Source organism: Fukomys damarensis, unplaced genomic scaffold (assembly GCF_012274545.1).
Source record: "Fukomys damarensis isolate Sample0158 unplaced genomic scaffold, DMR_v1.0_HiC HiC_scaffold_5, whole genome shotgun sequence".
NCBI classification, from domain to species: Eukaryota; Metazoa; Chordata; class Mammalia; order Rodentia; family Bathyergidae; genus Fukomys; species Fukomys damarensis.
In genome coordinates, this window is record NW_022900917.1 from 20,189,149 (window position 1) to 20,203,287 (window position 14,139).

At 38.7% G+C, this 14,139-nt stretch overlaps 1 protein-coding gene across 1 annotated transcript in view; it reads left to right on the forward strand.

Annotated features, from left to right (window-relative positions):
- Virma (vir like m6A methyltransferase associated) overlaps positions 1-14,139 on the forward strand; it is a 62,163-nt gene that overhangs the window by 13,015 nt on the left and 35,009 nt on the right. Inside the window, exons 3-8 of the mRNA XM_010619608.3 lie at positions 685-771; positions 1,797-1,845; positions 4,667-4,835; positions 7,239-7,361; positions 8,030-8,308; positions 10,504-11,644. Coding sequence (XP_010617910.1) covers positions 685-771; positions 1,797-1,845; positions 4,667-4,835; positions 7,239-7,361; positions 8,030-8,308; positions 10,504-11,644 — 1,848 coding nt within the window. The remainder of the gene's footprint in view (positions 1-684; positions 772-1,796; positions 1,846-4,666; positions 4,836-7,238; positions 7,362-8,029; positions 8,309-10,503; positions 11,645-14,139) is intronic.

Here is a 14,139-nt window from a genome sequence, read left to right on the forward strand (position 1 = left end):
TTTTTTTTTTTTTTTTTTGGGTACGTGAATCAAACTCGGGTCCTTGCACTTGCAAGGCAGGTGGTGGAACTGCTGAGCTAAATCCCTGGCCCTGCAGGCAGTGGAATTTACGGTTATATTTTTACTGTTTTAAAAATTTATTTATTTATTTTAATTTAATTTTTTGGTACTTGGGATCGAACTCTGGACCTTGCACATGCAAGGCAGATACTATGCCACTGAGCTAAATCCCCAGCCTCTAAAAATATGTATTTATTTATGGTACTGGGAATTGAATTTGGGCCCTTGTGCTTGCAAGGCAAAATTTTTATTTTTTTTTTCTTTCTTTTTTTTTCTTTGGTTTTTTGAGACAGAGTCTCACTATGTAGTTGAGACTGACCTGGAACTCACTATGTAGCCCAGGCTGGTCTCGAACTCACAGCGATCCTCCTGCCTCAGCCTCCCGAGTGCTGGGATTACAAGTGTGCGCCATCATGCCTGGCAAAAAAATTTATTCTTAATAATACTTAAACAGTTGGCTGTCTGAGAATTGGATATGATTTTAATAAGTACCAGTTAGCTGCCTATTTTCATGTAAATTTTAGGACTGCTATGACTGAATCTTAGAATTGCCCTTAACTTAGTACTTACTGCGTTGTTTTAATGATTTCAAAGGCTGAAATTTTGACCTTGTTTCATTCTTAGGGAGACATCTCCGCACACGTTTCAGTTAGACTTATTCTTCAACAATGTAAGCAAACCAAGTGCTCCGGTTTTTGATAGGTTGGGAAGGTATGTATGTACTTGCTAGGTAATTTTGTCAGAAACTCATGAGTTAGGCAAAACCTTTTTATTTTTAGACAGAAGAAAAGGATGTATTGCTTAGTAGACCCAAGGATGCAGGGTGTGAAACTCGTAAGAGGATGTTGAATTTATTTACAAAATAAAAAAAATGTAACTGTGAAATATTAGCTTTCTTTTTTTTTAATTGTGCATACTTGTACTCATGATACTGTCACATGATATTTTTTTTTTTTTTTTTTGAGATAGGGTCTCACTGTGTAGTTGAGACTGACCCGGAACTCACTATGTAGCTCAGGCTGGTCTCGAGCTCAGAACAATCTTCCTGCCTCAGCCTCCCGAGTGCTGGGATTATAGGCATGTGCTACCACGCCCGGCTGCTTTTTGATTCTTAAAAAAATTGTATAAACAGGCCCCCGGCATGGTGGTGGACACTTGTAATCCCAGCACTTGGGAGACTGAAGCAGGAGGACTGCTGTGAGTTCAAGGCCAGCCTGGGCTACATAGTGAGTTCAAGACCAGCTTGAACTACATAACAGCAACAACAACAAAAAAATTATATAAACACAGTGAGAGCTAATTTTTTAATGTGTCTTTTACATCACAGTACTGCACAATTTGAAAATTCATGGTCACAGTTTGTAAAATGAGACTTGTTAATAGCTCTTTTGTATACTGTTTGATACATTAGATTTATTGAAACTGATTGTTTTGATATATCTACTTGATAAAAACAGAGTGCTTTTATTTTTCTTTTACTTTTTTTTTTAAATGTTGCTAGAGATTGAACCCAGGGCTGTGCAATGTTAATTTAAGCCCATGCTGTACCAATGAACCAAATTCCCAGTCCTAGAGTGTTTTTCTTAAATTTTGGTCCTAACGTACATTTTTGTAAGATTATAATGCATAGGTTCTGTACTCTGGCTTTGTAGTAGTATTACTTAGGGTGCTTTCACAAAAATACTGATGTCTGTCCTTACCCTGAGCTTGTGTATTTATTCCTACTCTTTTGGCAGCCTGGAATATGATGAGAATACGTCTATCATCTTTAGACCCAACTCAAAGGTAATTATGGAAGTTAGTTTTCCTGTATCACTACTATTTATTCTTACTTTCAAAGTTTTTGATCCAAATAAACCAGTGATGGCAGAATTTGACTGTAGTGCTATACAGTGTCATTTCTTGTCTGCATGTCTCTTGCATTGTGTCATTCTCTACCTGAAGTATAAGAATCTTCTCGTTTTATTTATTTTTTTCCATATTGTTTACTTAAAAAAAATTTTTTTTTTGTTTGTTTTGGTACCAGGGATCAAACTTGGGACCTTGTGCTTGTGAGGCAGGCGGCAGAACCACTGAGCTAAATCCCTGGCCATATTATTTACTTTGTATTGAATTTGTTAATGTTACAGATTTCTTGCACTGCCAAACCATGCCTGTGATTTCTTCTCATTTTATCCTTGAGTCTGGAAGAAGCTAGAATTTGTGCCTTCCCTTCTTTCATTTAGTTGGACAGGTTTAGAAGATATAGGCAAATGATGAGACACCAACTGTGCCTTAATTAAGGTTTCTAAAAATATTACACTGTTCATATTTTTTCCTTTCAGATCAGGAGTATACCTCATTTCTTTATATATCAAATGCCATTCTAGAAGCATCTAATGGCAGATCTGAAGTGCGAAAATAATTGTGGTCTAGTATGGGACTCCTCAGTTTCCTGGTTGATTTTGGGAGCCATGTGTATTTGATCCTCTGTATCCTCTTTTTCTCCTTCTCTCACTTTCTTTCTGTCTGTCCCTCTCTCTTTTTCTTCCCAACCCCTGCCTTTTCTCTCTTGCTTGCTTGCTTGCTTTCTTGCTTTCTTTCTTTCTTTCTTTCTTTCTTTCTTTCTTTTCTTTCTTTTCTTTCTTTGGAGGCAGGGTCTTGCTGTGTAGTTCAGGTTGGGCTTAAACTCACTGTGTAGCCCAGGCTGCCCTCAAACTCAAGACAGTCCTCCTGCCTCAGCCTCCTCAGTGATGGGATCACAGGCATGTGCCCCACGCCTGGCCATGGTCCTCTTTAGACTAAACATCTTCTGTATCTGTGTGTCTCTTTTTTCCTCCTTTGGTTACGGGGGATCTAACTCTGGGCCTTGTGATTGCAAGCAGCCATGGCGCCATGGAGCTAAATCCCCAGCCCTTCTGCGTATCTTTCTTCCAGTCAGATTTGTGTTTAGAGTTGCTGTCAATCCTTGTGTGTGGTCTTCGAACTTTTCTTCTGAGCCTCCTTTCCTTTTTAACTGTACAGTCTAGTAAAGAGAATAATTTTTTGTTTTGTTTTACTTATGTGTTTTGCTTTTACAATAGGCTTCAATAACTTATTGCTTCATCTTTACCCAGTAAGATACAGTGGGGAGAATTTAGAAGTTGGGGTTTTGCTTTGTAGTGCAGTTTCTTCAGATACATTCTTAGATTTTCTTATTTGTGAAAAGGAAACAATAATTTAATGTTTGCTCTGACTAACTCTCATAGTTGTTGTGAGGATCCAGCAATTAATGTAGATGAAGTCTGAAAGACAGTTTTTTGTTTTTTTTCCTGTTACTGGGGATGGGTCCTTGCACTTGTGAGGTAGGCAGTGGAACCATTCAGTTAAATCCCTGGCCCGACAGTTGTTATTTTTATGAGGAAATGTTGAACGTTAATGATGTTGGTAATATTTTGCATCTTTTTTTAGTTTTTTTTTTTGAGACAGGGTCTCACTATGTAGTTCAGGCTGGCCTTGAACTCACAGCGATCCTCCTGCCTCAGCCTCCCAAGTGCTGGGATTACAGGAATGTGCCACCACACCTGGCTCTGTTTTGCATCTTTTCAGAAGAAAGTTTCTTTATAATAGCAGTTTGTTTAATACTTCTGAGTAGCCATACTTTTTCTTTCTTTTTTTTGGTACTGGGGATTGAACTCAAGTCCTTGTGCTTGCAAGACAGGCAGCAGAGCCACTGAGCTAAATTCCCGGCCTGAGCCATGCTTTTTAAAATACAATGTGGGTGTGTAAATTATACCTCCATGCATGTTTTGAGTATGTAAGAACAATGCTGTAAGATTTCATGGACTTTATCTTTTTGTTTTGCATGATTTTTTCCCCAGACTTTTTTTTTTTCCTCTCAGTACCTGGGATTGAACTCAGGACCTTGTGCTTGCCTGGCAGGTGCGGTGCCACTGAGCCACATCCCTGGCTTTACCCTAGACTTTTAAAGCTGTTACTCCATGGTTATTGGTAGAGAAATCTGCTCTTATTTTTATCTTTGTTCCTTTCTCTAAAGTTGGCTTTTTTTGGTTTTGTTTTGTTTTGTGTTTTTGAGACAAGGTCTTGCTGTATAGTTCAGGCTGGTCTTGAACTCACTGTGTAGCCCAGGCTGGGCTCACACTTGCTGTGATCTTCCTGCCTCAGCCTCTTGAGTTCTAGGATTACTGGCATGTGCTCCCTTGCCTGGCTTCAGCATACATTTATTTGTTTGTTTATTTATTTATTTGGGCACCAGGGACAGAACTCAGGACCTTGAGCTTACCAGGCAGGCGGGTGTCATCGAGCTACACCCTGGCTTTTCAACATACGTTTTAAAGACTAGGTAAAACATAGGGGCTGGGGGATTTAGCTCGGTGATTCTGCCGCCTGCTTCACAAGTGCAAGGGCCCTAGTTTGATCCCTGATACGCCCCCCCCCAAATCATGAATTGGGCTAGGGATGTAGCTCAGTGGCAATTCACCTGCCTCTCAAGCACAAAGTCCTGAGTTCAATCCCCGGTACCGGGAAGAAAAAAAGAAACCCAAAAAACCATAAACTAATTTGATTTCAATTTGGATCTTGAATCTTGCAGCATTTATTTGAAAGATTATTTTCTTCTAAAAATTAGGTCAATACTGACGGTCTGGTGCTAAGAGGCTGGTACAACTGTCTGACACTGGCGATATACGGGTCAGTGGACAGAGTGATAAGTCATGACAGAGACTCCCCACCACCCCCGCCTCCACCTCCGCCACCGCCCCAGCCACAGCCGAGTTTGAAAAGGAACCCAAAACATGGTGAGAATTTAAATTTGCTTTTGACCGTAAGACTTATGTTTTTCACAATAAGAAAATCTAATTCAAAGAACTTGTCTATCTTTTGAAATGTGTGTAGGACTTGATATGTCATTATTCCATTCTTTTCAATAAGATTTTTTTTTTGAGCTATGATCTCTCTATGTAGTTCATACTGGCCTTGAACTTTGGCATTCCTTCTGCCTCAGCCTCTTGAGTGCTGGGGTTACAGACATGAGCCCCTACACCCAGCAGGAATTTACGTTTAAAAAAAAATTTCTTTTGAGTCACTATGTAGTTGAGACTGACCTGGAACTCACTGTGTAGCCCAGGCTGGTCTCGAACTCACAGCGATCCTCCTGCCTCAGCCTCCCGAGTGCTGGGGTTATAGGCGTGTGCCACCACACCTGGCTACTTTAAAAAATTTAATGTAATTTAATTTTTTTCATCAGTTCATGTGTGTGGTACAATGTTCACATTCCTTCTAGAGTTTGTACATGTGTATAACATATGACAATTCCTTTTCCCCTTCTCCCCCTCCATCTCTTAATCCCTTTCCCCTTGAAGAAAGACCTGTCTCCTTACTTCCTCTTAGCTATCTTTTACTTTCCTGTTTAGTTACACATTGAATCTCTCATGCAAGACATACCATGCATATTTAAGGTGTGTATCTGATTTACCTCACTTAACAAAGGCTAAAGGTGCATCCACTTTTTTTTTTTTTTTCTTTTTTTGGTCAGGGATTGAACTCATGCCCTTGCACGTGTGAGGCAGGTGCCAGAACCACTGAGCTAAATCCCTGGCCATCAAGCTGCATCCATTTTCTACATTTATCTTTCTTTTTTTTTTTCCTTTCAGTAACAGGGTTTGAACTCAGGACCTTGTGCTTGCCTGGCAGGTGCCGTGCTGCTGAGCTAAATCCCCAGCCCCTGTTTTCTACAAATGACTCAGGTTTATCTTTCTTTATGGCAGAGTAGTGCTCCACTGTATGTAAATTCTACATTTTCTTTATTCCTCAATTGACAGGCATACAGGCTTCTTCCAAGATTTAGCTTTTATAAATTGTGCTTCTATAAACACAGGTATGCATATTGGAATGATGTCTTTAACTCTTCGGGAACTTGTTAAGAATGGGAATAGCTGGGTCCAATGGCATTTCTAGTTTGAGAATACTTGTGCTTGTTAGACAGGTGTGGCGCCACTGAGCTACATCCCTGGTCCTATTTGAGAATTTTGAGGAATCTCTGTACTGGCTTCCCATGAACAGTGTAGAAGGGTTCCTTTTTCCCTGCAGTTTCTCCTGCAATTTTTTTTTTTTTTTTTTTTTTTTTTTTTTAATTTTTTTTTTTAGGTGGAACCACTGAGCTAAATACCTGGCCCCATCCCACATTTGTTAGTACAACAGTGCACCCTTGAGTTAGCACTGGCCTGACATGAACGATTTGGGTTACAACTGGAATTTTAGTTTAAACTTAATGACCAGAGTCTTGAGTTGTGACCCAACTGCCAGCTGCTTGTGCTTCCAGCTGGTCTCAGATACAGATTTATCCCTTAAAGAGTCCTGAAGGAACATTACAACATCCTTTCCTGTGTGGGGTTAATTGAGAAATCCTCGGCCGGTGTCTCTCTAAGGACACTGAGATCTGCCTGTATACAGAAGAGAGACTTTGAAGGCTGTGTAGAGGAGCCTGAGCCTTCAGTTGAGCAGCTGGAGTTACAACCAGACCTCAGGAAAGAATTGAGTTCGTAAGTTAAGGGTCCACTCTATTTGATTGCTTGATGATAGCCATTCTTTCTGGAGTAAGGTAGAATCTGAGTGTTATTTTAATTTGCATTTCTCTAATGACCAGCAATGTTAAACATTTGAGTCCTCTGAAGATTTAGTGTCAAAAATTTTTTTCTCATTCTGTAGATTGTCTTTTCACTTGTTTCTTTTCCTGTAGACTCTTTTTTATTTATTTGATATGATCTTGTATTTTTGCTTCTTGGGACTATTTCCTATGCAACCGGGGTTCTGTTCAGAAAGTCCTAAGTCCTTGTCTAAGCCTATGACTTTGAAGAGAAGCCTATTTTGTCTTTCACCAGGTTGTGTGTCTGTTTTAACATTTAGTTATTTGATCCATTTTGATTTTGAAATGAGATATATACATTTTCCTCCATGAAAATAAATTCTAGTTTCTCTGGGGTTATGTCCAGGAATGTGTGCATTGTATATTCATATGGGAAATAAAAATTCTACTAATGTATAGATTAATTAGCAGAATTTCTGTCCAGGAAGTAAAAATCTTACATTATTCATAAATTCTAAAGATAAAAAACTTAAATGATGAAAAGCATTTTTCATGCATTCATTATATTATACTTTAATAATTTGAAAGTTTTTTCCTGTCATTAATAAAACTCTAGCTGATGGTGAGAAAGAAGATCAGTTTAATGGAAGCCCTCCACGACCGCCGCCAAGAGGACCAAGAACTCCTCCTGGACCCCCTCCACCTGATGATGATGAAGATGAGCCTATGCCTTTGCCAGGTATAAGTAAAGTCAGTGTTAATTAGTGCTTTTTAATTAAGGAAAGAAAACTAAATGATGGTATTGAAATCTTGATAAATGCTTCATTTTGTCCAGTATTTCTTTGTGTTTTTTTGTTGACAAATGAACTTGTTAAAAAATCAAGTTAATTCACTTGAAGCTATACCAATATTGCTTTGAAAATAGTATCAATGTTCTGTAATGGTGTGTGCAGATGACTACCAGTTAAAAATATGCTTGTGCTGGAAGAGGTGAAAATCTGTATAGTCAATACTTTAAGAAATTTTTTTCGAGACAGAGTCTTACTGTGTAGTTCAGGCTGGCCTTGAACTCACTTTGTAGCCCAGACTGACCTTGAATTTGTGGCAGTTCTCCTGCCTCAGCCTCCTCCTAAGTACTAGAATCACAGACATGCGCCACCATGTTGGGCTTGTATAGTTATTTAATAGATAAAAAGAAAAGGAATATCCTCTGGTCCTCAAACATAAAATAGTATAACATGTGCTTTTAATGTCTTTTAAAGCACATAAGTCAGACATTTTTAAAAAGGCTTATTTATGAACTAAATCACCCAAAATGCCATTAAGTAGTGACAGTATCCAGTCCTGTTGCCTTGTGTTATTTGAGCCATTAAAATAATCTGTGCCTTAAATATCATTTCTTTTCAGTGTCTGGTGACAAGGAGGAGAATGTTCCCCATAGAGAAGATTACTTTGAGCCTATTTCTCCTGATCGGAATTCTGTTCCCCAGGAAGGTCAGTATTCTGATGAAGGAGAAGTAGAAGAAGAGCAGCAAGAAGAAGGAGAAGACGATGAAGATGATGTGGACGTAGAGGAAGAAGAGGATGAGGATGAGGATGACCGCCATACGGTAGACAGTATCCCTGAGGAGGAGGAGGAAGATGAAGAGGAAGAAGAGGAAGGTGAAGAGGATGAAGAAGGCGAAGGTGGGTTGTGTTAGTTAGGTCTTTTGAGTATTAAAAACTAACTAGATTTTACTTTGAGCAGTGCAAAGGAATTTATAGCAAACACAAGTGGGTTTTTAAGAAACTCAGGCGTTCTATAGCTCGGCCTCAGGACATGAGTACAAAGATTTGTATCACATTTTTGTGTGTCTATTTTATTCTCTGTCAACTTTTGTTTATTTGCACCACAGCTTTAATTTCCTCCGTTTAACAAGCATAAACTGCCTGTATTGCAGTCCCATTTTCTTTTTCCCAGGGGAGAGTTTGTTTGCCTTGCCACAATATGAGCTGCCCTTTGTTACCTTCGGCTTTGGCTAGGGAAATAGGGCTCTGTAGTAATGCATGGTGGTTGGGATTTGGTGGTGTTTTCAGAGTAAGAAGTTGAATTTTAAGCTGGATGAAATTCCAAAAGATGTCTGACACATATTCTAGCAAAATACTATATTACTTTTAGAAATTCAGGAGGAAAAGCCTTGGTTACCCAAGGCTATGTGATGTTGCAGTCTTTGAATTAGATTTTATTTTTCCTTTGAAAGCAGAAAGTGAGAGTTGTTTGAATTAACTACCTCTTAATTTGCCCAAGAAATAGCATTTAATGTGAAAGCATTTATGTAGAATGGCATAATCTGCCTTAGTTTTTTTCTACACAAAGAAAGTTAAGAATTGCTTCAAAATTAGAGATCCTTTTACATAGTACATGAGCAGATAGATTAGAGAGTGATAACTTTCCTTGACTCCATCCCAGATCACCAAATAATTCTTTTTAGATTTGTTGCATATGATTGGCAAATAGTAGTTACTTTCTGCCAGTTTTCTTAGTCAGGACAGTTTCGCAGAGTAGGTGAGTGAATGAAACTGGTTATTTGTGTTTTTTGTTTTTGGTACTGGGGATCAAACTCTGGACCTTGCGCTTGTGGGCAGGTGGTGGCATCATTGAGCTAAATCCCAGCCCTAATTTGATTTTTGATTTTTAAATTTTATTTATTTATTTATTTAGCTTTTTTGAGACAGGGTCTCACTATGTAGTTGAGACTGACCTGGAATTCCCTATGTAGCCCAGGCTGGTCTTGAACTCACAGCGATCCTCCTGCCTCAGCCTCCTGAGTGCTGGGATTACAAGCATGTGCCACTATGCGCTGTTCCTAATTTGATTTTTTAATATGAGACATCTGACTTGTCTCAGCTTCAGACCCCTATAAACTTTTTTTTTTTTTTTCTGGTATTGGGGATCGAACTAGGGCCCTTGCGCTTGCAAGGTAAAATCCCTGGCCCTTAAACTTTTTTTTTTTTTTATAAGAATGTATTGATATGATTAAGCACAGGAATGGCAAATAGAATCCTTTTCTTTCCTAGGCCATTATAATCATCTGCATTTTATCATAGGCAGTGGTAGTAGTGTTGGAAAGTTAAACCAGCAAGTTTTATGTCTTTAGTTCTGTTTTATTTGGCATAGAAAAAGCTGCACCATGAGTCATGGTAAGAAGGTGTTGCTTTGGCCAAGTTGAACATTTTAAATTAACAGATGTCCCTAAAAAATGTATCACAGACCTAGGAAACTGTATTACAGGTAAATGCAGAGGAGTAAAAATTATGGGCTGGGGATTTAGCTTAGTGGTTCTGCCGCCTGCCTCTCAAGCACAAGGACCCAAGTTCGATCCCCTAGTGCCAAAAAAAAGACAAAAATTGAGAAGTACGAAATACAAAAAGAACATGCAATTTTTTCCCTTGAAGTATTTGTTTTAACCTTGTATTTATGGTACTAATTTTTATTGAACTTTAGTAATCTTTGCCTGGTGTTTTTTTTTTTGTTTTTTTTTTTTAAACCTTAAAAATAGTCTGAACAGGGCAAACTTATTCCCTCCTGAGAAAGGTGTTTTTGTTACTTTCAGGCATTTCTTATTTTTTTTTCTGCAAGGAAGTTACAGAGATTGTTTTAAAGCTAAACTGATAAAATAGAAGAATTTGCTTAGGAAGGTTGTTTGTAATTGTTCTACTAGAAATTATAAAATGTTGGCAGTTGATATGAATGGGGGCAGAAATTGATTTTGTTGATCGAATAATTACCTCTTAATGTTTGCCATTCTGTAATTTTTTTGGCCTTACTGTGCTTTTGATCACCCCAGATTTATGTATTAAATACCAGTTGTGTAATACTGAACTGTTGAACTAATTTTCAGGGGATGATGGTTATGAACAAATTTCCAGTGATGAAGATGGCATTGCTGACTTGGAGCGTGAAACATTTAAGTACCCAAACTTTGACGTTGAATACACTGCTGAAGACCTGGCTTCTGTTCCTCCAATGACGTACGATCCATATGACAGGGAACTGGTTCCACTCTTATACTTCAGCTGTCCATACAAGACTACTTTTGAAATTGAAATCAGTAGAATGAAGGACCAAGGTCCAGATAAAGAAAATTCAGGGGCAGTTGAAGCCTCAGTGAAGTTAACGGAACTATTAGATTTGTATCAGGAAGATAGAGGTGCAAAATGGGTAACAGCTTTAGAAGAAATTCCAAGTTTAATAATAAAAGGATTAAGCTATTTGCAGTTAAAAAACACAAAACAAGATGCCCTTGGCCAGTTGGTGGACTGGACAATGCAGGCTTTAAATTTACAAGTAGCCTTTCGCCAGCCCATCGCTTTAAATGTCCGACAGCTCAAAGCTGGGACCAAGTTAGTGTCCTCAATAGCGGAGTGTGGATCTCATGGAGTAACAGGACTGCTACAAGCAGGAGTGATCAGTGTGTTGTTTGAGCTCCTATTTGCTGATCATGTCTCATCTTCCCTTAAGTTAAATGCTTTTAAAGCTTTGGACAGTGTTATTAATATGACAGAAGGAATGGAAGCTTTTTTAAGAAGTAGGCAGAGTGAAAAAAGTGGCTATCAAAGACTTCTGGAGCTTATACTTTTAGATCAGACTGTGAGAGTTGTCACTGCTGGTTCAGCTATTCTTCAAAAATGCCATTTCTATGAAATCTTGTCAGAGATTAAAAGACTTGGTGACCATTTAGCAGAGAAGACTTCATCTGTACCTAACCACAGTGAACCTGATCATGATGCAGATGCTGGACTTGAGAGAACAAACCCAGAATATGAAAATGAGGTAGAAGCTTCTATGGACATGGATCTTTTGGAATCCTCAAATATAACTGAAGGGGAAATAGAAAGGCTTATTAACCTCCTAGAAGAAGTTTTTCATTTAATGGAAACTGCCCCTCATACCATGATCCAGCCTCCTGTTAAGTCTTTCCCAACGATGGCACGAATCACTGGACCTCCAGAGAGGGATGATCCATACCCTGTTCTCTTTAGGTGAGAAATCTGTTTTTAGTGACGTATACTTCCTGAATCATTGGCACAAGTTTATGTGATGATTGTGTTTTTCATCTCTTTGTAGGTATGCATATTCTATATAAGGATACCTAATATTTCAGAATAGATATTTAGTGGTGAAACTGAGTGAGACTATCTTGTGTTAGTACTTGAAGCAGAATTAGGATAATAAAGATTAATGATAATGAATAGTTAACAATGCTTGTATAAGCATATCTGACAAGAATAAATGAGAAACTGGTTTTTTGTTTGTTTTTTGAGACAGGATCTCACTATGTAGTTGAGATTGACCTGGTACTCACTATGTAGCTTATGCTGGTCTCAAACTCCTGCGATTCTCCTGCCTCAGCCTCCCGAGTGCCGGGGTTATAGCCGTGCGCCACCATGCCCGGCTTTTTTTTTTTTTTTTTTTTCCGTGCTTGTGAGGCAGGTGCCTGAACCACTGAGCTAAATCCCCAGCCCTCTGAGAAACTAATTGCTTCTGGGAAGGTGGTGGAAAGGGACAGTACAGAAAGGAGACAACTTTTCTGTGGGAAATCCTTTATTTTACTCTGATACTGTGCAAGATAAATTTTTATATTGGTATTTTAATTGTATAGTCCTGTTTAAAGGTGTCTTTAAGATTCCATTACCACTTGTTTCTTCATCCAGCTGTCTGGTTTTTTGACCATTAGCCATTGGTCATTGTTGGGCATAACATCCACAGTACTTTTTTTTGTTTTAACTTTTGAGAATTTGATTTTGCCCTGGTTGGCATATTTCCTCTAGATAATTTTCTAAAATAAAATGGAAGTATGTCATTTTTTTTTTTTACTTATTTCTGTGGTTAGTTTTTGTCTTGATTTAGGGTAAAACGCATTACCAGGAAATGGGGTACTTGTCCACTCAGATCTTTTATCTGTCTGTTCTTTGTTGTAGCTGAAGATTGTCTTAGTTTGAGTTTCCCCAAAGAGTAAAGCATAATGTGAGTCAAGGTCTTGGGTGCAAGTTCTCCATTTGAGATGTTATCTTAGGAATCAGAAATACGTTAGGAGAATAAGATGAGAAAGAAAAGCCAGGGGCCTGGGATTTAGCTCAGTTTGTTCTGCTGCCTGCCTCGCAATCTCAAGGACCTGAGTTTGATCCCCAGTACCAAAACCAAACAAACAAACCAACAAAACAACAACAACAAAAAGAAAAGCCAGGAAAATAGGTGTTTTTAAACTTACTGCTGTGAATAATTGGGGCTCATGTACTGGGGGGCTTCTGAGGAAATGGCTAAAATGTCTTTTCTACACCTTCCATTGAGTGACTCAGGCAGGAGCATTCATCTCTTAGGCTGAAGGTTGTCCACCTGGGGCTTTTTCTTTTTTTTTTTCCTCTTTTGGTACCAGGGATCAAACACCCAGGGCTTTAATGCCTCTGCTTCTCAGCTGTTCTTGCTTGTGGTCTGAGCACTCTTTAATGGCTATAGAGAAAACTCTGAGAAAGAAAGGCAGTGGGCTAAAGTGAAAACTTCAGGCTGGGTATTGGCAGCCCACACAGACTGTGTAGTGAGATGAGCAGTGTGGAACCATGGGAGTAGTAATATGTAAATAGCTACAGTATAATACAGTGGGCAGAGTAGGAGAAGATCGTTTCAGGAAGCAGTGACTGGGTTGCTGTGTCAAGTGAGAAATTCAGAAAATGAGGACAGGAAATAATGTAATGAACTTTTCAGAATAAATTGCAGTTGGAGCTTTGGCACAGCAGTTTAATGTGGCAGTGGAACAGGAAGTATAGATGAGTCATTGGGAAGTGAAGATGTTTATTGTTTTAAATTCTTGGGTAAGAGGGCATGAGACAGCATCCAGAATGGGATGCTGTATTCACAAAGGAAGATTTTTTTTTTTTTAGTATGGGGATTGAACTCAGGACCTTGTGCTTATGAGGTAGGTGGCAAAACCACTGAGCTAAATCCCCAGCAATTTTTAAATTTTTTTGAAACAGAAGAGCACATTTGAGGAAAGAATTACTTACTTAAAAAGTCAGCGGAGAGGGATATGTTTATTACATGATATTAAGATAAGAGTAAGACTGCGCAAGGTGTGGTGACAAACACTTGGGATCCCAGCGCTTGAGAGGCTGAGGCAGAAAGATCACTGTGAGTTCAAGACGCCTGGCTACATAGTTCAAGGCCAGCGTGAACTGTATAGTGAGACCTTGTGTGAAAAAACAGAGCTATTAATTGTTGGAGTAAGGTTTGGTAGGAGATGAGATCAAGATTACAAAAAAGAAAATAAAAGATTACAAGTGTAGAAGTTTGATTTTGGACAGGAAAAAAACTTTGAATGTGCAAATATTGATACATTTGTAGTGTTGGAGATATTAAAGGAATTGAGGCACTATCTTACTGATATCTTCAGTTTTAGTAAAATAGAAGTAAAACATGTACTAAGGGTGATTGAGCATAACGAGTATAAGAGGTGATGCTTTCAGTCAGAGAGAAACTAGTA